This window comes from Argentina silus, assembly GCF_951799395.1.
Source record: "Argentina silus genome assembly, chromosome: X".
In the NCBI taxonomy this organism is placed as follows: domain Eukaryota; kingdom Metazoa; phylum Chordata; class Actinopteri; order Argentiniformes; family Argentinidae; genus Argentina; species Argentina silus.
The window spans coordinates 33640038-33660915 of record NC_139653.1 but is presented as its reverse complement, the minus strand read 5'-3'; the positions used below and the strand labels follow the sequence as shown (position 1 = coordinate 33660915).

General features: G+C 41.7%; 2 protein-coding genes across 2 annotated transcripts in view; one reads left to right on the top strand and one right to left on the bottom strand.

The window, feature by feature from the left end:
• ecel1 (endothelin converting enzyme-like 1) overlaps positions 1-7124 on the top strand; it is a gene marked incomplete at its 5' end in the record, with an annotated part of 14652 nt that extends 7528 nt beyond the window's left edge. The window contains 12 exons of the mRNA XM_083694543.1: positions 149-371; positions 973-1071; positions 1503-1577; positions 1727-1830; positions 4301-4359; positions 4968-5019; positions 5848-5915; positions 6013-6161; positions 6255-6320; positions 6495-6590; positions 6715-6791; positions 6989-7124. Of these exons, the coding sequence (XP_083550669.1) occupies positions 149-371; positions 973-1071; positions 1503-1577; positions 1727-1830; positions 4301-4359; positions 4968-5019; positions 5848-5915; positions 6013-6161; positions 6255-6320; positions 6495-6590; positions 6715-6791; positions 6989-7088 (1168 nt within the window). The 3' untranslated portion in view covers positions 7089-7124. The remainder of the gene's footprint in view (positions 1-148; positions 372-972; positions 1072-1502; positions 1578-1726; positions 1831-4300; positions 4360-4967; positions 5020-5847; positions 5916-6012; positions 6162-6254; positions 6321-6494; positions 6591-6714; positions 6792-6988) is intronic.
• A 468-nt stretch (positions 7125-7592) lies between these two features.
• Positions 7593-18104, bottom strand: ccdc150 (coiled-coil domain containing 150; the record flags this gene model as incomplete). The annotated part of the gene is made up of 25 exons (XM_083696402.1): positions 7593-8830; positions 9577-9750; positions 9901-9987; positions 12029-12160; positions 12311-12379; positions 12517-12708; positions 12815-12941; positions 13042-13172; positions 13348-13441; positions 13559-13728; positions 13944-14051; positions 14378-14485; positions 14704-14787; positions 14953-15045; positions 15191-15259; positions 15389-15566; positions 15683-15807; positions 15902-16009; positions 16241-16333; positions 16420-16463; positions 16607-16736; positions 16864-16980; positions 17054-17122; positions 17362-17540; positions 17744-18104. The coding sequence occupies 25 exons, from the start codon at positions 18102-18104 to the stop codon at positions 8687-8689; spliced, it is 3186 nt and encodes a 1061-aa protein (XP_083552528.1). The 3' UTR covers positions 7593-8686.
• Positions 18105-20878: the final 2774 nt, after the last annotated feature.

Below are 20878 nucleotides of genomic sequence, written 5' to 3'. Positions count from 1 at the left end.
CCTTCTCAGGGGAAGAAGGGTTGGAGCAACAGACAGTGCTAGACAGATGGACAATTACACACACTGAGAGAGACATGCATGGGAGAATAGAGAATGTCAATTACAATCATACAAACTCAACCATTCTTATTTACTCTCCCTCCCCTAGGGTTCTCCATAACTACATGTTGTGGCGGATCGTGGCTGCTCTCAGTGAGCACCTGTCTACGGCGTTCAGGAGCACCATCCATGAGTTCTCCCGGGAGATTGACGGTACGGAGCGTCAGCTGGAGCTGAGCCATCTGTGTCTCACCCAGGCCAACAAACACTTTGGCATGGCCCTGGGAGCACTCTTCGTCCAACAGCACTTCTCCTCTCACAGCAAGGCTAAGGCACGACTAGTTTATCTCTCTTTCTCTCTAGGTCTTAGCTCATCGGTTCCTTGGTTCCTTGTTTTCTCTTTCACATTATTTTTGTAAGGGTTTTGGTATTCTGTATTTATCCACTGAAATTGGGTTGAAATCAATATCCCTCTCTTTCCATCTTTCTCTCCCTCCCTCTCTCTCTCTCTCTCTCTATCTCTCTCTCTAAGCCTTCTATCATTTCACTTTATCCCTCTCTCTCTTTGTCATGCTCTATACTGTATCTCTGTCTTATGTTCATTCACTTTGATATGGAACTCCAGTGGGATTCCTCACCCCTGTGACCCTATACTCTGTATTTAAGCCCTTCATCATCTCTCCCTGTACTTCCTCTCTCAAGTGCCCAAGTCTAAATCCCCTAGCTCCTACCCCAAGGTATTTGGTTAATGTATATTGAATATGCTTATTATTCAACCTTTCTCAAATAGGCTGCCATAATGCTTCATGTTTGTGAACCCGTTCAAATCTACAACAGGGGTAGGGAGGGGTAAGTGCTTAAGGGGATAGGAAGTAGGGTGGATTTGGAATGTAGCATTGGATTCTCAGACCCCTGTGCTCCTCCCTCCTTCAGGTACAGGAGCTGGTAGAGGACATAAAGCACTCACTGGACCTTCGGCTGCAAGAGCTGGACTGGATGGATGAAACAACCAAGGAGGCCGCCAGGGCCAAGGTCTGAACACCAAAACACCTCAAACATGATACATCAAGCATCTTACCATTTATATCTGGGGTTTCTTAAATCCGGATCACTTTAATACTGGTTTACATTCCATATTAGACCATCCACTCTAATGCTTTTAAAAGCTGTAGTCATAATCCTTTTAGAGGACTTGCTGAAACAAAAGTGCTCCAGTGTAATCCTATTATAACTGTCTGCTTGATTAGCTGATCATGTTTGTGTGGGATAGGAAGGATATGTGCACTGCATACAGTATTTACTCAACCCTCTATCTTTCTCTCCTTACTGCGCCCTTTCTTCTCTTGTTCCCTCTCTTTCCTCCTTTCTCCCACCTCTCATCTTCTCACTCTCACACACACACCTCTCTCTCTCTCTCTCTCTCTCTCTCTCTCTCTCTCTCTCTCTCTCTCTCTCTCTCTCAGCTGCAGAACATGATGGTGATGACAGGCTACCCAGACTTCCTACTGAAGCCAGAGCTCATAGACCAGGAGTATGGGGTGAGACGCCTTTACTACTGCACCTGTTATCCCCCATTTTTACTTACTTTCTCTATCTCTCTCTCTATCTCTTTCTTTATGCCTTTTTACCACTCACTTTCTCTCCTTGTCTTTCACCCTCTTTCTCTCCATCTCTCTTCTTTGTTCAGTTTGATGTGGATGAGAAGATCTATTTCAAGAACATTCTGAACAGCATTAAGTTCAACATCAAGATGTCTGTCAAGAAGATACACAAGCAGGTGGACAAGAATGCGTGAGTGAACAGACCCCTTCTCCATGGGCAAAGAAAAGTTTGATCTGTTCTAGTTTTCCCCCCATATTTCACTAATCTGAACAATTGGGTCATTAATATGATGGCACCTGTAACAATCATGATTACGTTTAGCATTCAGGATTACATTTTACATTTGAATTCATTGTATTCACTTTTTGATGTGTCCTCATTTGGGATTCTTGTAAGACACTTTGTTGCCTTACTTTGTGCGCCACCGGGTCAGTGCAGAATTCAAATTAGAACCTCATGACTACATTTTGGGAAGACCACACATCTTCACTTTGCTATAAATTGGCCTGTTATCTAGTGTTAACTAACCATTGATTTCATTGACTTCTACAAATATATTTCAACAATTTCAGTGTTTTCTGCATAGTTGTCTAATGTTGGTGGGATATACTTCTGTTCTATTACATACTGAGGATTTCTTAATATTTCTTAACCTTGTTAATGTCACCCTCCCATTACTAAAATATATGTTTATGTATAATTTATATATATTTTTGTTTTTATATTTTACGTTTAATTTTTTTTTAATTTTTTAATTCAGAGTTCAGAAACATATATTCTACAATTTCATTAGGCTCACAAATGTTAAGTAGTTTAACAAATTAACATGATACATAGGCTGTATCAATAATGGGATAATGTAACAATACTAGACACTCTGTTAAAAAAATACTAGACACTGTTAAAAACAGAACTAGAATGAAAACATAAAACAATTCAAAATATTTAAAAAGAGATCATGCTGAAAAGGCTATTATAACAAAAAAAAAAAAAAAAAATTCTTCTTACAAACGTTCAACATATCCAACTATTCTGTGTTACAGAATGTCTTTTCAACCCCATGAAAAGTATTTCCCCAAGTTTCTAATTTATTTGATGCACAATCTGAACCCCATTATTATGCAGCAGTGGACTAGTGGCATTGACATAACAATGTACTACACACCAAAAGGTTGTGGGATTGAATCCCAAATGGTGTCACAACGAACAGTGTTTATTCAATCATAGCGCATGGAGAAAGTACTCATATAGCTTATGTCAATGTTAAGTAAAGCCTTCAAGTTATATTAATGTAATGACATTTTTTATGTATATTTTTATTTTTACTTCCCTTTGATTAGGAATGAATGGCAACCTTTTTACAATGTTGGATCATGGCTGTCAAATAATGACATGTAGAAAACCTCCTTTATAGTCACATACAACCTTGTCACAATGTTGTGTGATGACTGTCAAATGCCGATTTTCAGAAAACCTGTAATAGGTATCATTTTGTAATTATTATTCTCAACTGTGAGATGGTCTGATGCTGACCATCAACTGCCATTGTTAAGAAAACTTTAACATTCAACCCATGATAAGCAATGTAGCAACGGATGATGGTGTTACCAAATTCTAATTGGTTTTAACATTGTCCTACAGTTCTTTTCCATCATCTATCTATGGGTGGCACAAGACAGTGAATCAACATCTTTTTACATACGTTTACACAATGTTTGGATTTAGACATTGATAAACCATAGTATTTTCTGTTGTGATCAATATACAGCGATACAACCAAAAAACAAAGTTAATACAACTTGGTTCAGTTAATACCATAACACAATCACTTGTATGTACCTCTCTACATATCACAGCTATAGAACAACTCTTAACTCTTAAAGCACAGCAGCTATTCAACTTAACATTTAGTTTTATGATGAATGTATGGTATGTACAGTATAGAAGAGAAGGAAAAACTGGCTAAGCAATGTAGCGAACAATTGAAAAGACATGCTATACAGTCTTCTGTATAGTTTTTGAAAAACCTTCACTATCAGTATTCAAAACTGATCTTGTGTCCTAAGGCATATGTCACCCTGCAGGCCTGCATTGCCAAATCATGTATTCCTCCTTTATCACAAATGTGCTCCTTTCATCACTCACTCCTTTCTGCTGAGAAAACATGTCCTCCTCTCTCCAGCCCCCCATTTGTCTCACAATCTCTATCCCTCCGCTGTCCACAGGGCCATCTGTCTTTTGCTATAGAACAAGGGCATCTCAGAATTTCAAAGTTATTAATTTGGGAAATTTCCTGCAAATCAATGGGTTTGATTTTAAAGGGATTATGATGAAGGGACTCATCGTGTGTTTTCATATGCAGACAGGAACTGCCAGTATTGGACTAAATATTGAATAATTCTCAAGGTTTTGAGACAAAATATGTGAGCTGCTTTGAAAGTGGCCATTCCATACTCTCATACTAAGTCGCAGTTAATGTCTTGCTGTGATTGTTATTTGTGTCTTTTGTTATTGTTGTTGTTGTTGTTGTGCGTTTCTGTGTGTGTGTGTATGTGTGTGTGTGTGTGTGTGTGTGTGAGAGAGAGAGAGAGAGAGAGAGAGAGGGAGAGAGAATGAAATATCTCGTTAAGCATCTTGTTTTACACTGTTTCCTCCTCAGGTGGCTTCTTCCCCCTCAGGCCCTTAATGCCTACTACCTACCCAACAAGAACCAAATGGGTGAGTGTGTGACCTCAACATACACCAATACACCTCTACATGCCAGAGAACACACAAGCCCTCTCCTTCTCTCCTACTCACTCTCAGCTGTTAGCCATGGAACCATTAGTTACAAACATTTAATGCACCTGCTATGTTTTAGTTTATATTTACCTTAATGTCTTTTTTCTTCTCATTACCGTTTTTTTGTACTACCGTCTAGATTTATTCCCCATAAAATGCCAGTTGCAAACTTTGAGCACATCTAGCTGTTTGTCATCTCCCCCTCACCTCACTTTCTCCAGTCTTGGCTGCTATTGCCGTCTATGTCTGCCTTGTGGATTAAATCTCCCTCGCAGAAAAATCAATGCTGAGTTAGAGAGCTGGCAGTAGAGGACAGAGAGAGCCAGACAAACACAGTCATCAGCCCCAAGAGCTCGTTTTTTACCCCCCCCCCCCATTCTCTCTTTCTTTCTCTTTCTCTTTCTCTTTCTGTCTCTCTCTGTCTCTCTCTGTCTCTCTCTGTCTCTCTCTGTCTCTCTCCCTCTGTGTGCCCTTTAATATCACTGCCTCCAATGTTCACTCCCTCCCTCTCTTTATCTTGTGTTCTGCTTGTGTCTTTCCTTCAGTTTTTCCCGCCGGAATCCTTCAGCCGACGCTGTACGATCCGGAGTTTCCACAGTGAGTACAACCAACTCTAGTATGAGTGAACTATGCTGGTGTGATGAGTAACCCTGTCTGAGCCCTCAAGACTTGGCTTTGGTTTGGTGGACTAACAGTCTTGAGACAAACACATCATTATTAATGCAATCCCTTTCATTATTGCTCTTGTTGTTTCCCCAAATGACAACAACCCCAGCAAAACTGTACTCCTGAACATATCAGCCAATGTATACATTATACTTAATTCATTAGGAGTGATGTCTAACGACCTCCAACCGTGCATACCGATGAATATAGAATATCATATTATATGTGTCTGCTGTTCCCAGAAGTTATTACTGCAGTGGTCCTTACCTCCCATAAACTCAAGCTTCTATCAGGGCCGATGTAATGAAGCCTCAATCAGCCAGTTAGTTTATTCAGGTTTAGAGAGCAACTGTGGGCAGCGTATCGACTAGCTGTCAGAAAGTCATTTTCAGACCTAGCCAAGTGAATAGCCCGGAGCTGTCCTCTCATCAGTCTCCATCTGCATGGACTGCAGTTAGAGTATGCACTCACGCGGGGTCAAGGAGAGGTGGCCACATGCACTCTTTCTCTGCTTGAGACTTCATACTGATATAATATGTGTCACTCTACTGCCTCCCTCAGGATAGGGGTTTGAACTGCAGGCTATAGGCAAGCGCTATAAGTCCACTGTGGCTTCCATTAGGCTCAGATATGGGATCAACTTACCCTCTCTGAATCCAAACCATTCGGTGGGAAACACAATGTTTATGTTTGATAAATGTGTTTTGCATGTATTGTATGTTTATGTGTTTATGACAGCTCCCTCTCTCATCTGTCTAGGTCTTTGAACTATGGTGCAATAGGAGCCATTATTGGTCATGAGCTGACACATGGATATGATGACTGGGGTGAGAGTCTTCTCTGTCTGATCGTCCGACTAAAGTGCATGACTGCAGTAATCCATCATTGGTCATCCTAACCACACCCTCTTGCCCCTCATCTTAGTGATGCAATCGTTCATGTCCATAGGGGGCCAGTACGATCGCCATGGCAATCTGAAGCAGTGGTGGACAGAGGAGTCGTACAAAAAGTTTCAGAAAAAAGCAGAGTGCATCATCAAACTGTACGACAACTTCTCCGTCTACGACCAGAAGGTGTGTGCAATGCACACGCACACACATAAGAATACATTATGAAACACACACACCCCTCAGAGAGTTATAATGGTGATCTTTCCCTTTGTGTAGGTAAACGGACGTCTAACCCTGGGGGAGAATATAGCAGACATGGGTGGTCTGAAGCTGTCTTACTACGTAAGTGAAATTTGACTGTATGCAGTACTGTCTTTGCTCTAGTGTGGCTGTCAGTCATTGTTACTATGGGGCATACAGTACACGTTTTTTGCTGGTTAACCTAGCAGAACTCATCTCCTGTCTTGTGCATTTTTCCTCACTGAATCCACCTGTCTGTCCATCATCTCACTCCAGGCGTATCAGAAGTGGATCAGAGAGCATGGCCCAGAAAGACCTCTCCCTGGGCTCAAATACACTCATGAACAACTACTCTTCATCGCCTTTGCACAGGTACTGCACACAACAGACCAGACTGTACAGATGTTTGTTTCTTGTGTTCTATACATTTTTGGTGTTAAGAATTTATTTGGACAGTTGATCTTTACGGTTTTGACCATCTCCTATCCCTTGTCAGAACTGGTGTATGAAGAGACGGTCTCAATCCATTTACCTGCAGCTACTGACCGACAAGCATGCTCCTGAGCATTACAGGTACACATGCACATGCACATGCACATGCACATGCACATGCACACACAGACATGCACACGCACACACACACAAACACATACACACACACACACACACACACACACACCTTAACAGTACCTTGATGTCCATTAGCCTGTTATACAACCTGCATATCTCCTCTCTGATTGGAGCATTTTCTCTTCCCCTCCCCTCTGCAGGGTGATTGGCAGTGTGTCTCAGTTTGATGAGTTTGCTCGGGTGTTCCACTGTCCAAAAGGCTCCCCCATGCATCCTGTTGACAAGTGCTCCGTATGGTGACCCCTCAACTGTGACTGACCTTTGACCTCTCCAAGTCTCCCCTCACCAATTTGTCTCTGACGTCCTGTTCTGTGTTTCTCATTTTCATCGCTTTCGTGGAACTATCTGCATATATCTCCTGCACTTGGTTATCATGAAAATAGTGCGAAATGCATCAAACTAAATGCCATCAGGCTAAACCATGACAAATAGGTTATCTATTCATGTACATATCATTTGATTATATATTTTTCTATGTTTATATTTCCATTTATTTTCAAATCATCTATTTTTCTATTTCCATGGATATATCATGTATTATTTTCTAAGCTATTGATTTGTGATATCATGTTATTTCAGTTACTTTAATCAATTTTTAAACTGCTTGAATTGTAGTTGTAATAGAAAGGCTGTCATTATCTGGGCTATTTGGATTATAGAACATGAGAATAAAAATCTATCAGGAGAAAAAACAGTTTTGAGCAGGAAGAGGGCTCAGTTTTAGCAGGAGGATGGCTTGGGAATTGTTACTATAGGTACACTGCCTGAATCACAATGGCCATGGCCATGATAGTATTTTGCCTGCCAATGTTTTTCCAAGTGTTTACTATGAGGTGATGATGGTCACTATGTTGCAATGCTGTCCTCCAGTGGCTGAACAGAGATCACTGTTATGGTAATGCTGTTTGTCTTGACTGTTGTTTTGTCTGGTCTTGGCTTCGTGGACATCATTGGAATGGTGTCGTGTGTGTTTGTAAGGTTTTGAAGATCAGTTTTTTATGACTGTTGAATCCATAGTGACCTTTTGCTCAGGATTTGTAGCGGGCTGAGAGTGTGGACATAGTGATAAAGGATGGCCCCCTATAAATGTGTCCCTTCTCTACCACACATTTTGTGGCATCATGGTAAGATAATGGCTACATTTGAGGCATCCAAACATTTCATTTCATAATTTGCGAGAGAGAATAACCCATAGCACCTACTGTAGCTCTCACTGGGTTTGGATGTTTTAGCATGAAGATAATTTTGTATTTCTTCGCTGGACCCCTTGACCTGCTGAACAATTTAAACTCACTGGACAACCTCATTTAAGAGCCTTTCCAATCGTATTAACTCCAGAGCCCTCCTTGTTGATGAACTCAGAATGTCAAGAATCAAGTGGTTTTCATGGAATAATCAATATGATTTGACATGCCATGTTCACAGAAAGCAAACAACATCAATCCAGCAAGTCAGATAAAACATACATTTGTACACAGTGCTATTGAAAAACATTTAATTTTGTATAAATAATCTACTCATACAAAAATAAGAACAATGTTTGTATAAATTATATCAAAGAAAAAAGTTATGATTGTACAGTTCTTATGATAAAAAAGCATGTTCCCCTCTGATGTTCAAAACCAGCTTATAAAGCACAGTTTGAGATAAATGGACAACATCACAGTTCTCAGCATACAGCTGCTATCTTATTGTATATGTAGCTGCTATCTCATATTTGTTGGTGTTCAATGTTTTTAATAAACACATGGGATCACTGTGTGAGTTGATGGTTTTTCTATGTGCCTTGGTCCAGTCTGTGTGTCTGTGTGTGTGTGTGTGTGTGTCTCTATACTGTTTCAGTGTGAGTGAGCTAGTGTTTGTGTCCATCCAGGTCTGTATCCACTTGCAATGCGGGCCAGTTCCCTCTTGGTCTCCCAGCGTTGCATGGTAGAGATCCATCTCTCACACTCTGGTCCTGTAGGCCTACTATCGTGTGGAGCCTAGAACAGGACAGTTATTTCACAATTCAACATCTGTAACTATCATCATTGTGATCCCCCGTCTGGGTACAAGCTACAATAGCCACTGGACAATCATGTCTGCGAGTCAGATCGCTTTGACAAGAGGAAAGATTATCCTATTGAGCCAAACACCTAGGGCTATTTTCATGACGAATCTGACCAAAGTGATATTGAACACTGCAAATTCACACCAGGGGCTTTCAATATGGGTTGTATTTTACAAAAATGCTAAGGGCAATGTTTTTTTTTAAGTCATGAGGGTAATTCACAAATACAAAACCAGAGGTCTCATAACCGTAGATGTATGTTTTTCTACTACAGTACAGTATGTGCTTTTGGGTGGTTGAATTGACACAGCACTGAGCAATTGCTGTCAGTTACCTCAACTTAATACTACTTATATACATTATGTGGATGTTTCCTTCGCTGATCAATGTGAGTTAAAAGCATTTGTTTGTGACCATCAGCTCTTAAAAGGTCTCATGAGAACCAAACATTTACCCGATTGTGCTTTTAGAGCTAAAAGGCTTTCTAAAAGAGTGTGCAGACTTAAATAGCTCAAAGCTGTAATTCTTACTTACATTGAGAGAGCTATTGTAAGTGGTTAATGTATCATCAAACCACAAAATAAAAAGGCTGCATAAAAGCAGAGAGGACTAGTGACTAATATCATCATGTGTGGGAGATTAAGTGATATGAGAGAAGCTTGTTCACAAGAAAAGCACCTTTTTGTTGTTTCTGGATAAGGAGGTGTGTGCACCTCCTTTACTGCTCCTGGTGGCATGATGTTCATTCTCTTGTGGTTCCTCCCCAAGACACCTGTTTTGTTCCACATCACTTTTCAGGTTGTCAAACTGGGAGCGGAACCAGTTGTGAGCCTCTTCCAGGTTTTCAGATATCTGTGAAGGAGAGTGGTATGGTAGGTAAGCAAAAGAAAAAACAAAGTGGAGCATAATGGTCAAGACAGATACGGGTGGGGGAATTAATATGCATTAACATCAAAGGTTCAAACAATGAGGGAGCAAAATAGCTGATTTGACTCATCTTACTTGCTGTGACTCTAGGCTGACATCTCGCAGTTTCTTCTCTGCTTCATCTTTGGCCTCCTGCAGCTTCTGGATGCTCTCCTCCAGCCTCTGTAGAGACAAATAAAACCACAGAAGCTCAGGAACATACTGTGAGCTTCCTCTCCTGGTTACCTTTCCTTTGAGAGTACCATGTTGTTAGGAATAGCTAGGTTAGATAGGTATAGAGCACATGTTAGACAGTACATTATCACAAGAGATACACCAATCCAATACTGAGGATCGGTATAGGCTGATACTGGCCTAAAATGCTGGAGAATCGGAGATAGGAAATGTTCACCGATCCGATGCCATGACATAACTTGCCAAACATGTGCGCCATCAACTGACGGATGCACAGCTGATATGACTATAACAACTGATGACAATAATGACTGTGTCTCAATCCAAAGGCAGCTGCCTTCTGCCTCTCTTTCCAAAGTCACTATCATTCCAAGGTATCATTTTTGTCTGAAGGTAACTGAAAAGCAATCTGGTTTGAGACAGATTCGAAGTACTTAATGCACGGAAGTTGCTATGCAACCAGATACAGTGCGTTAGCTGGCAAGCTAGCTAGTAACGATTAGCGATTATGCTAACGAACTTCGTAGGCACTTCTATGCTAGTAACAGAGTAGCTTGCTAGCATCAGGGATCAATATATATTGAGGCTGTATTTTGATACACAAATATTGTCTAGTTATTTCAGAAATTGTAGTGGAAGAAATCGAAATTTCCACTGCTCTCCACCTCGGTCTGGAATTAAATACAAGAAAGTTGTATGGCATACCTCAGTTATATTGTATGTATTTGTTCTTATTCAAAGTTATGAAATTAATAACGTTATTTAATAAATAACGTTTCCCATCTTAAGCATGGTGTTTTCTGTTATTAGATGCCAAGCATAATACATCCACACACAGAGCTTCTATGCAGCCATTTTAAAAATGCTTTTATTGGATAGGTACTCCGATACTCAAAGCTCAATAAAAGTGGTATCGGTGCATCCCTAATTATCACATTTCACACTCCACACGAGCAGCATAGCATTATCCGCTATACAGTTCTATAGACAGATAGATTTGGAAACTTTATCATGTATCGAAATGTGACCCCACCAAGCCACAGTTTGAAATAAAGTCCTTTGTTCAATCACTTTGATTGTTCCTCTGGAGGTTGTCTTCTTTGTTGGGCATAAAGCTTACCAAATGTGCCTTCCAAAAATGTTTAAACTTACTTTTAACTACTCAAGGGGTATACTACGGAAGTGAGCAAAGGGAGTTAGCAAGCTAACTTTAGCTCCAACTCAGGATTTTGTTAAAGTTTAGCTTGCTAACTCCCTGTACTTACTTACCTATTAAATTACTTTGCAAGACAAATTTGGAAAGCTTGATCCCCGCCAAAGGGGACAACCACCAACGAACCATCAGAGTCAGTGAAAGAAGGACTTATTACAAACTGGCTTGGCAGGGCCATTTTCATTTCAATACATGACAAAGTCTCTGTCCATAGGACTGTATAGAGGAGGATGCTATGCGGCTAACTCCACACCTGGGGTAGTGGGCAGTTGAGACCAGGACCCAGGGCGGTTGTCGATGACGAAATGTTTAAGACTTCAGCAGATTGCAGCAGGTGGTGTTGGTGTGAACACTGACCACAGGTGTTGCCCTGAGCCGTCATAAAAGCCAGATTTCTTTTCCTATTTTAATTTTAATTATTTTGCGTGTTATGGATGATCATTTGTCACTCTGTGAACAACAATTATCTGCTTGGGCTGGAGATTATCTACAGAGACTCGTAGCTTGCTCTGGATCCTTGTCAGTAGCTGATTGCTTCCCCAGGTCACATTACATCCAACACAGTCTGCGTAGTCTTATAACTCAAGTCAAAACATATACATGTATGTAGGCTAGTTTACCAACCTACTAGGCAGCCGTAGCCCTATAGACTAGACAAGCGTAGCATTAACAGGTGGCTGGCTAGTGTAGTTCTCTAACAACGTTGGTTAGCATTTTGCTAGTGGTCATTATTTAATCATTAATAGTCATGAAGAAAATTCGAAATCATTGAAATAAAGCCCAGGACAGACATACCGCAGACTAAACTCAGTTTACCTGGCACTTGTCTTGCATGATCTGTCTCAGCTCCCTCTCTGCCGCTAGGTCCCCCTCCTGGCTGCAGGATATATGCTGCAGATCCCTCTGGAGGGACAGTGTATCACTATGGAACTGCTGGATCAGCTGACCCTGACAACAAAGAAAATAGTACCTAATGTATAAATGTGTGTGAGTATGAGTTTAAAAGATGTATGAGTGTGTAACATAATGTTAAAAAACTAATATTATTTGTGCATGCTTGTATGTATGAAAGAGCAAGAGATAATGTGTGTGTCCTACCTGCTCATAATTCTTCTTCTGATACTCATCCTTCAGGGTCTCTAGGCTCTTCAGCTCTGCTTCCATGTCCTGATGAAGTCAATGAGTGAACAACAGAGGAAGGAGTGAGATGAAGAGGCATGGACAGACTAAACTGAGCGTAAAAGTCAATCCCTCTATTCATTGGTGAGGTGAGTGTTAGTCTAGGTAAAGCCCTGGGCAAATACCTTTAGTTTGTGAGAGTTGTTCAGAGCCACTTGGTTATCCACGTGTTGCTTGAGCTGAATCTTCTGATCTTTGATAGTGGCTTTCAGACTGGACACTATCTTCTTCAGCTCAGACACCTTCTCTCTCAGCTCCTGATTGGCCCTGGAGAGATCACCTGACTTGGCTGATGAGTCCTCAAAAGCCTTTCTGAACTAGAGGACCAAGAAAGAAGAGATATAGAGGAGGATGAGGAGCGAGTACACATGATACTTCTGACTCTGACCCATGATGGATAGAGTGTGACAGTGTGTGTATTACCTCTGAAATTTCTCTGTTTGATGCCCTCCTCCTAGAGTCCCTTTCTTTTCTCATTTGAAGTTTTAGGGTTTCCATTCGCTCAGACAAACAAGCAATCTCTGCCCTGGCCTCACGTAGCTCCACGTCTCTGTGCCACGGCCATGGACGGACACAAACTTTAGCATTGATGCAAAACATCATACATACACACATTTACTTGACTCTAAAACTCCCACACCCACAGTTACCTCTGTGATATAGTGTTTTGATGCTGGTCCCTAGCCCGTTCCAGATTTCCTTGCAGAGTGCTGTTAGCCAGCACGGCCTGCTCTAAACTCTGGACTAGTTTCTTGTTGTCCAGCCTTGCCACATCCAGGGCCTTACACAAGGGCTCAAGTTAGAGAGAGACAGATATGCTGGTAAACTACTAATATATTTAGAGTCTGTAATGTGTCTGTCTGTGTGTGTGTGTATGTGTGTGTGAGTGAGAGAGAGAGAGTGAGAGAAAAGGTGTGTGTGTCTGTGTGTGTATAATTGAGAAAGTATGTAGTTACCACTTTGTTCTTCTTTGAGTGAGTGGTTGCTATTATGTTTTGCAGTTTCTCCACCTCCGCCTGTAGCCTCTGAATCTGAATCTGACCCTTCAGCCTGGCAAAAGAGTACAGAAATATCAAAACAAACGTACAAAAAAGAACACACACACACACACACACACACACACACACACACACACACACACACACACACAGGTTAGCTTAGCCTTACCTGACTCTTCTGAGTATGGCCAGCTCTTGTTCTCTCCCTCCAAGCTCCTCCTGTAGGCTCTCAGTGTTGTGTTGCAGACGAGAGTGAGAAGCCAGGACATTTTCCAACGTCTGAGCTACACTCCCTCCTCCCTGATTAGACACACCTAACCAGCCGTCCAGCTCACACAGCTGCAGGCAGGCAGGCAGGCAGGCAGGCAGGCAGGCAGGCAGGCAGGCAAGCAGGCAGACACACACACACACACACACACACACACACACACACACACACCACACACACACACACACACACACACACACACACACACACACACACATGGATAAAAGTGTCTACTAAATTACCATGACATCGTCATCAACATCATCATCATCATTATCATCCTGACCTTGTCGCTGTGCAGCTCCTGCAGGGTGTCCAGCTGTCCTCTCAGGGTGTGGGCGTCCCTGTCCTTCAACGTGACCTCCCTGTCCTTCACCTGGACTGCAGCCTGGGCCTGAGAGAGAGGGAGGAACAGGAGAAGAGAGAAGAAAATAGTGTGAAGAGGATAATGTAATGGCTAGAAACTCAGCTTGTTATAATGAAGATGATTATAATTGAATTAATTGCATTTATGCAAGCCTAAGACTTACAGTTGAGAGGTGAAAGGTTACCTGTTTAAGTTGAGCCTCCAGTTTATGAAGGGTTATCTTTATCATGGCAAGTTCAGAACTGGCCTGCAGGAGTTTATGCATTTCTACCACTGAGTGGGCTTGTTGTTTACTGTGTGTGTGTGTGTGTGTGTGTGTGTGTGTGTGTGTGTGTGTGTGTGTACCTGTGTACCTGTGTGTATTTGTTCTCCAGCACAGAGCTCAGCTTGCATTGTTGGGAACTTTCTGCATGGGCATCCTTTAAAGCTCGCAACTCCTCCTGAAGTTGATCAATTCTAGTCTAGCAAAGAATAAGAATAGAAGAGACTACTGTATACAGCCTGTGGAAGGATTAATGGGCTACATGCAAACGAGCTACGTAGATAACAAACACATAGGGACGCAAACTCTTACCATTACACATAGACCAACAAACTGTTGATCAGACTATCTAAGTGTGTGGCAGATGTACACTTACAGATGATAAGTGTGTGTAAATGTACAGTACAGACATTTTACCTGTAGCTTTCCTTTCTCATACGCTAGATTGTTCTTACTGTCTGTCAGCTCCTTCAGTATCTGCTCTACCTGCTGCTGAGCATGCTGGGTAAATGATGGACCACAAATTATAATGGGGGGGGAGAGAGAGGATGGGGAAACAAGGAGGGTTGAGAGTGAGGAGATGGGATAAAGTCTATGAATGTAATACACACATTCAATATAGATGCAGGAAGTTACTTGATGCCACCTAATACACCAATCTCTCACCTGCTGGTGCTCCATAGCAGCCAACCTGCCCATGAGCCCCCTGTTCTCCTCCCCCTGTTTCTGCAAGGTGGCGCTAAGAGTCCCTGCCTGTAGCTGTTAGTCAAACACCAGGCAAAGACAGATTAAGCAGAAGTTGTTGTAGAGACTATGATCAGATCATAAGTGTGTTGACTACCGCATACTGTAAATGCTGAATGGCCTATTACACAGCTCAAAGATCAGTCTGAATTGGCAGTACCTTGGCCTGAGTGAGTTGGCTCCCGAGTGCACTCCTCTCACTCTCTAGCTTGGTAACAATAATGCACATCTGTGAGCCAAAGAGAAAGATATAGACATAACATGTAAGCACCTTTGAATACATACATCCACAGACACAGTGTTGAGCTAGATGATATTGTAAACCTTTTGTTTTGAGAGAAAATATGACACTACCTACCTCTGCCTTTGCACTGTCTCTGTCTTTCCTCATGGTCTCCCCTTCTGTTACAACTGTGTTCAGCTCCCCCCGCAGCCTCTCAATGGTACACTCCAACAGCTCACGCTGAGTGAGAACAGTCTCCTGGGCGACCATGGAACTCTTCAAAAGCTGGGCGTGGTCAGCCTTTAGAGTCTCCCTATGAAACAGAGAGGGGGGGCTATTATAGATAGATGTGTTTTACTAGAATTAGCATAGAGATCCTTTTAACTTATGACAGTCACACAACAGCTTATGCTTATATAAGGAACCTACAGCTCTCTCTGCAGTTTAACTTTATCCGTAAGCACCCCCTGCAGTTCCGCCTGGATGTTGCGTCGTGCTGCTTCCAGCAGTAGGTCTTGCTCTTGCAGCTGCTTGAACGCACGACTCCTCTCTGTCTGAGAAAGACACGAGCACAGGATCAGGAGTGTGTGTGTGTGTGTGTGTGTGTGTGTGTGTGTGTGTGTGTGTGTGTGTGTGTGTAGGCCGTACTTTAATGCTGGCCTGGTGCTCTGTCTGTAGCTTGGCACTTTCCACAGTGAGAGACCGCAGGGCGGCACTCAACTCAGAACACTGGCTCTCCAACTGGCCATTCAAGACCTAAACATGAGAAGGGGGTAGAGATGGAGTGACCATGAGAAGGAGAGAAAAAGAGACTAGTGTTGGTGTGTATTTGTATGCCCCTGAGAACCTTATACTGTAAAGGAGTAAGTGGTCACACACACACATAGGTCTACTGTAATCATTTACTATAAAACACTTTTGAAAATGTATCGGTTTATTTAAAATAGCCTATGAGGTGTAGTTTTGTATCAAGGCAGGGCTGCAGACCTGCACTTTGTCAGCTGCAGTTCTCAGATCCCCACTGTCTCTCAGTAGTCTGCTGTTCTCCTGTTGCTGCTTCTGCAAAGCTAGCTGTAGACTCTGGAGACACAATAAACACACATGTAAAACAACACATTCACACTCAACAGTAATCAAACTCTATTGTAAACTCTCAAGGGACTTACTTTCAGTTCACTTGTCAACTCAGAGACCAGGGAGTCTTTCACCTCTAAAGAAATTAGACAATCTTCATATTTATGCGCATAAAAATCAAATGTTATGTATCAACACATCAGTTGATCATCAGAGAGCACTGTAGAGCAGAATATAAAATGAGAAAAACTTAATCTCCCAGTATGCAGTGTTCCTGACCTGCCTGCTCTTTGAGCTGCTGACACTGGCCCTGCAGCCTGTGGCCTTGCTCCTCCTCCTCATGTAGCCTCTGTCTGGTGTCCTGCCCATCCGAGCGCAGAGTTTGGCAGTGTGACTGCACTATCTGGGCCTAGGTGCAGAAGGGGGGTGTGAATGAAACAAAGACATAAAACATAGATAGCCACTGATAGCCCTCGTGGCTATCTACATGTATGTTTTTTGTCTTTCTTTCATTCTTTTTAGTCACACTACCGTACCTGTCTTCTCTCCATCTCTACCACTCTCTCCATCTCCTTCACCATCTGAAGTAGTTCACTATGGGATCTGATTGCCTCAGAAGACCGAGCAGACTCTTGAGACAGCTGCTCCTTCAGCTGAGAAAGAGAAGAATGTAAGATTTAAGAGTTCATATGTGTGCTTAACTGTCAAGTCAAAGATGTCGCTCACCTCCATCAACCTCTCACTCATCTGGACTTTGATCATCTTCAGCTCCTCAGCAGCCAGAGCCATGTCCATCTGCATCAATGGTACCATAACCATTATTAAGATTAATACCAGATATCAGAACAAATCCATTACCTACAGTACGCAACATTATTATCAGTATCAACATACATAAATGTTATGACAATTACTGTCGACACAGCATTATTGTCATGCATTGGTATAGCAAAATACCTACTTACAAAATGTTAATGTTAACACAAAAAACATGTGTAGAGAGATGGGAGGTGGTGGGTCAAGCCAGGTATTACCTTTGAAGTGGTGGCAACCTCCAGGGCCTCTCCTAGTCTCTGCACCTCCCCCTGTGCCTCCTCCCTGTCCAGGCAGACCTGGCGGATCTGGTCCCTCAGCCTCATCACCTCCCTCCTGGAGGCCCGCTGCTCCTCCTCCTTCTCCTGTTGCAGCGCAGCCAGCTGCTCCTTCAGACGAGCTGCACACAAAGAGAGAGAATGCCAGAGGAACGTCTGCATAAGTTACTCTCAAAATGCATCCTGCTTTCCTTCTCTCAGCCTTGAACATAATTATGATGAGAATGGTGAGGGTAATGTTCAAATAGCCTACACCTCCTCACATAATGTTAGATCCTTGACCACAGTCACAACAAGGGTGAGACACTACAGTGACTAGTATTACCTGAGTGTGAGGGATCCAGCTCTCTCTCTGTCTCAAGGCGAAAGGTGGTGAGCTTGAGTGTCTGAAGTAGACTCTCCAAATGACACACTCTGCTCACCAGTGCATCACACTGGCGCCACAGCACCCCCTCACCCACAGCCTCTCCTAGGGCCTGACGCATCTTCAGGGGGCTAAGTGGCCGTTGGACGGGGTCCCTTTCAACAGGCTCCAGGAGCTGGTCCCTAGAGACTCCCAGAGAACCCATGTCTCTGATAAGTGTCTCTGCATGCTCCTCGGCCACCAGGAGGCGCTGGTGTAGCAGGGACAACACCTCCGGGGCAGTGGCCCCTGCACTCAGGGGATGAATCACTGAGCGGGACATCAGCTACTGGAGAGAGGAGAGGGTGGTGCGGGTGATGTTAGTCATACATTTGCACAACATGATGCATTTGTGTTTAGCAGGGTTGTGCAATATCAGACAAAACATTTGCAAAGAGCTATTTCATCCTTTCTGATAAAGAAAGCAAGAGCAAAACATCTCTATTCTTGAGATAGCTAGTTTAAGTCAGTGGGTTAGAGTTAGTTTGTATGAGTCAGACACCGACAGTCACTATTAAATCACTGCAATGTGCTTGCTATCGTGGCTGGCGAAAACAGAGCCTTGCATCCGCTAGCAAACCAATTAGGCCCTGAAATCACCTCCCTTGTGTGATCACTAACACCAGTGTATATGATTTTGTTAACATAAGCCTGTAATAAGTTTAAAAAACAATCCTGACTGAAAACTACTTACCAGAAATTGCCCGGCAGCTACTTCCTGCACTCGTTTCTATAGCGACGCATCTCATGGCTTCCTCTTTTCAAATCGAGCGTCATCATAAAAGACCACACAACTGGCAAGATAACTGCTTACCCAAAGCAGTTTTTGTTTACCCCGGTTTAAAAGGGTTACGGGTTTTTTAATAGCTAGTTTAATGCATTTATATGTAATTCTATTGCGCATATTTCTTACAGGTTACAAATCACTCCACGTTTTATTTTGGATTTTCCAAAGCATTTATGAGATACTGACATCGTTATTTTGTGGTAACCAGAGGTAACATAATTCGAGGAGAGAGAGATGTTTCGGCCATGTTTTTATTTATTTTTGGTCAAAGCGCATGTATATGTTAACCCTTAACCGTCCGGCACACCTTTCTTAGCTGTGTGATTGTCAGAAGGTGCGTCCGAAAACTTTTCACGACTCCTTTTCACTACCACTTACCCCTACCACTCGCTCCCACCCCGGAAATATCAGGAGATGAGTGGAGGAGAAAATGGCTGAGGAGTAGCAGTGAGAATTGGGACATATCCTACCCACTTCAGTCGAATTGAAGATTGGGACAATGGCAGCATCTAGAATTAAAATGTTATTCATAGATTAAAATGTTATTCATATGAATAACGTGTTAAAATGCAGTCATTATCAGTGTTCATTCGAAGTGAAATGTAAATCGGGTAGGCCTATGCTGGAATAAACATTTTCTGCTACTGACGAAGACATTTAGGAATTAACATTATTTTTTATCTGACTATTCCATTGATTGCATCTGGCATCGGACCTAAGACTGATTACAATTAGGCCTACATACATAAGGCTATTATGTTATTGTTTTTAATTTACACCAAACAGTTATTTTCACACTGTACAATGTATCTCCAACAAAGATCATTTTTACAAGAAGAAGGAGGACTATTTTTCATTTAAAAATATACCATAAGTCATGGATTTCACACAATGTACTTAATTTAAAAAAAAAAAAAAAAAAAAGAAGAAGAGAAAAGTTTTCTCCCAAAGCATTGGTTGATAGATAGATAGATAGATAGATAGATAGATAGATAGATAGATAGATAGATAGATAGATAGATAGATAGATAGATAGATAGATAGATAGATAGATAGATAGATAGATAGGTAGGTAGGTAGGTAGATAGATAGATAGATAGATAGATAGATAGATAGATAGATAGAAGAGAGAGTATAAATAGATAAACATTTGGAGGTTAATCAGTAAGGATAGTTCTTCTGAGTGGGTAAAGAGTTGGTTAGATGAGTGGTAGGTTAAACGGATGAGAGTTTTTGGAGTTACAAAAAGCTTAATAGTTTAATAGGTATCAGAAAGCTTTTTATCAGGCTTGATAAGATTTTCTGGGTAGTTGAAAGTGAGATAGTGTTATTATAATAAAAATAACCACAAAAAAACAAAATAAACAATATGAGACAGACACCAGTGTTACATTAATTGGGATAAAACAAATGAATAATTTGCTATCATTCATTCAATACTCAATTAATGTTCAAGTAAGAATCAAATGCAACATCAATAACCAACAGAAAGAAAAAAAACTTGCAAGGAGAGAGCAACAACATACCCCAGGTGAAAATAGAATAGTTGTTTACTGGAAGGCACAGCTCCCAAAGACTCTCTGACAAAAACCTGAACATTCATTTATTATATACTGAAAAGACCTTCTAAAATATGTGTGTGGAGAGGACAGATAACTAATTCACAGAACTTAATCCTGTGACACTTGTATCTCACCCCGGGGCCTTCGTTGTCTATGGCTTCTGACACACAAGGCTCTACTTTACACAGCCATTATCAGTTGTCCCTGAGCACCCCCTTAAGGGACATAACTGTAACTGTATACATTTAAACCTTCTGTTACATACATTTTAAGACATAGTTGGTCACAACAAAGTTTAAGAAATAGTATGAATGGAAGTTCAACAAGAGGTCAAGACAGACATCTATTCAAAGGACCAATTCCTGATATGGATGTGATTCAGATTCCTTCACAGATAAAGTTAAAGATGATTTTGTTTGTTTGGTTGTCTCGATGGATGAATGAATGGATAGATGAAAGAAAGGATGGATAGATGAGAGAGGGGAGGTATAGATTGATCTATACAATTAAGAGGTTACTCAATAGGGGTTATACTGAGTGAAGCAGTAGTGACTGGTGAAAGAAAGAAAGGATGATGGGTTAGATAGATAGAAGGTTGGACAGATAGAAGGTTAGATATATAGTATGTTGGAAGGTCATAGATAGATAGATAGATAGATAGATAGATAGATAGGTATCAAATTAAATAGGTATCAAAACCAAAAGCCA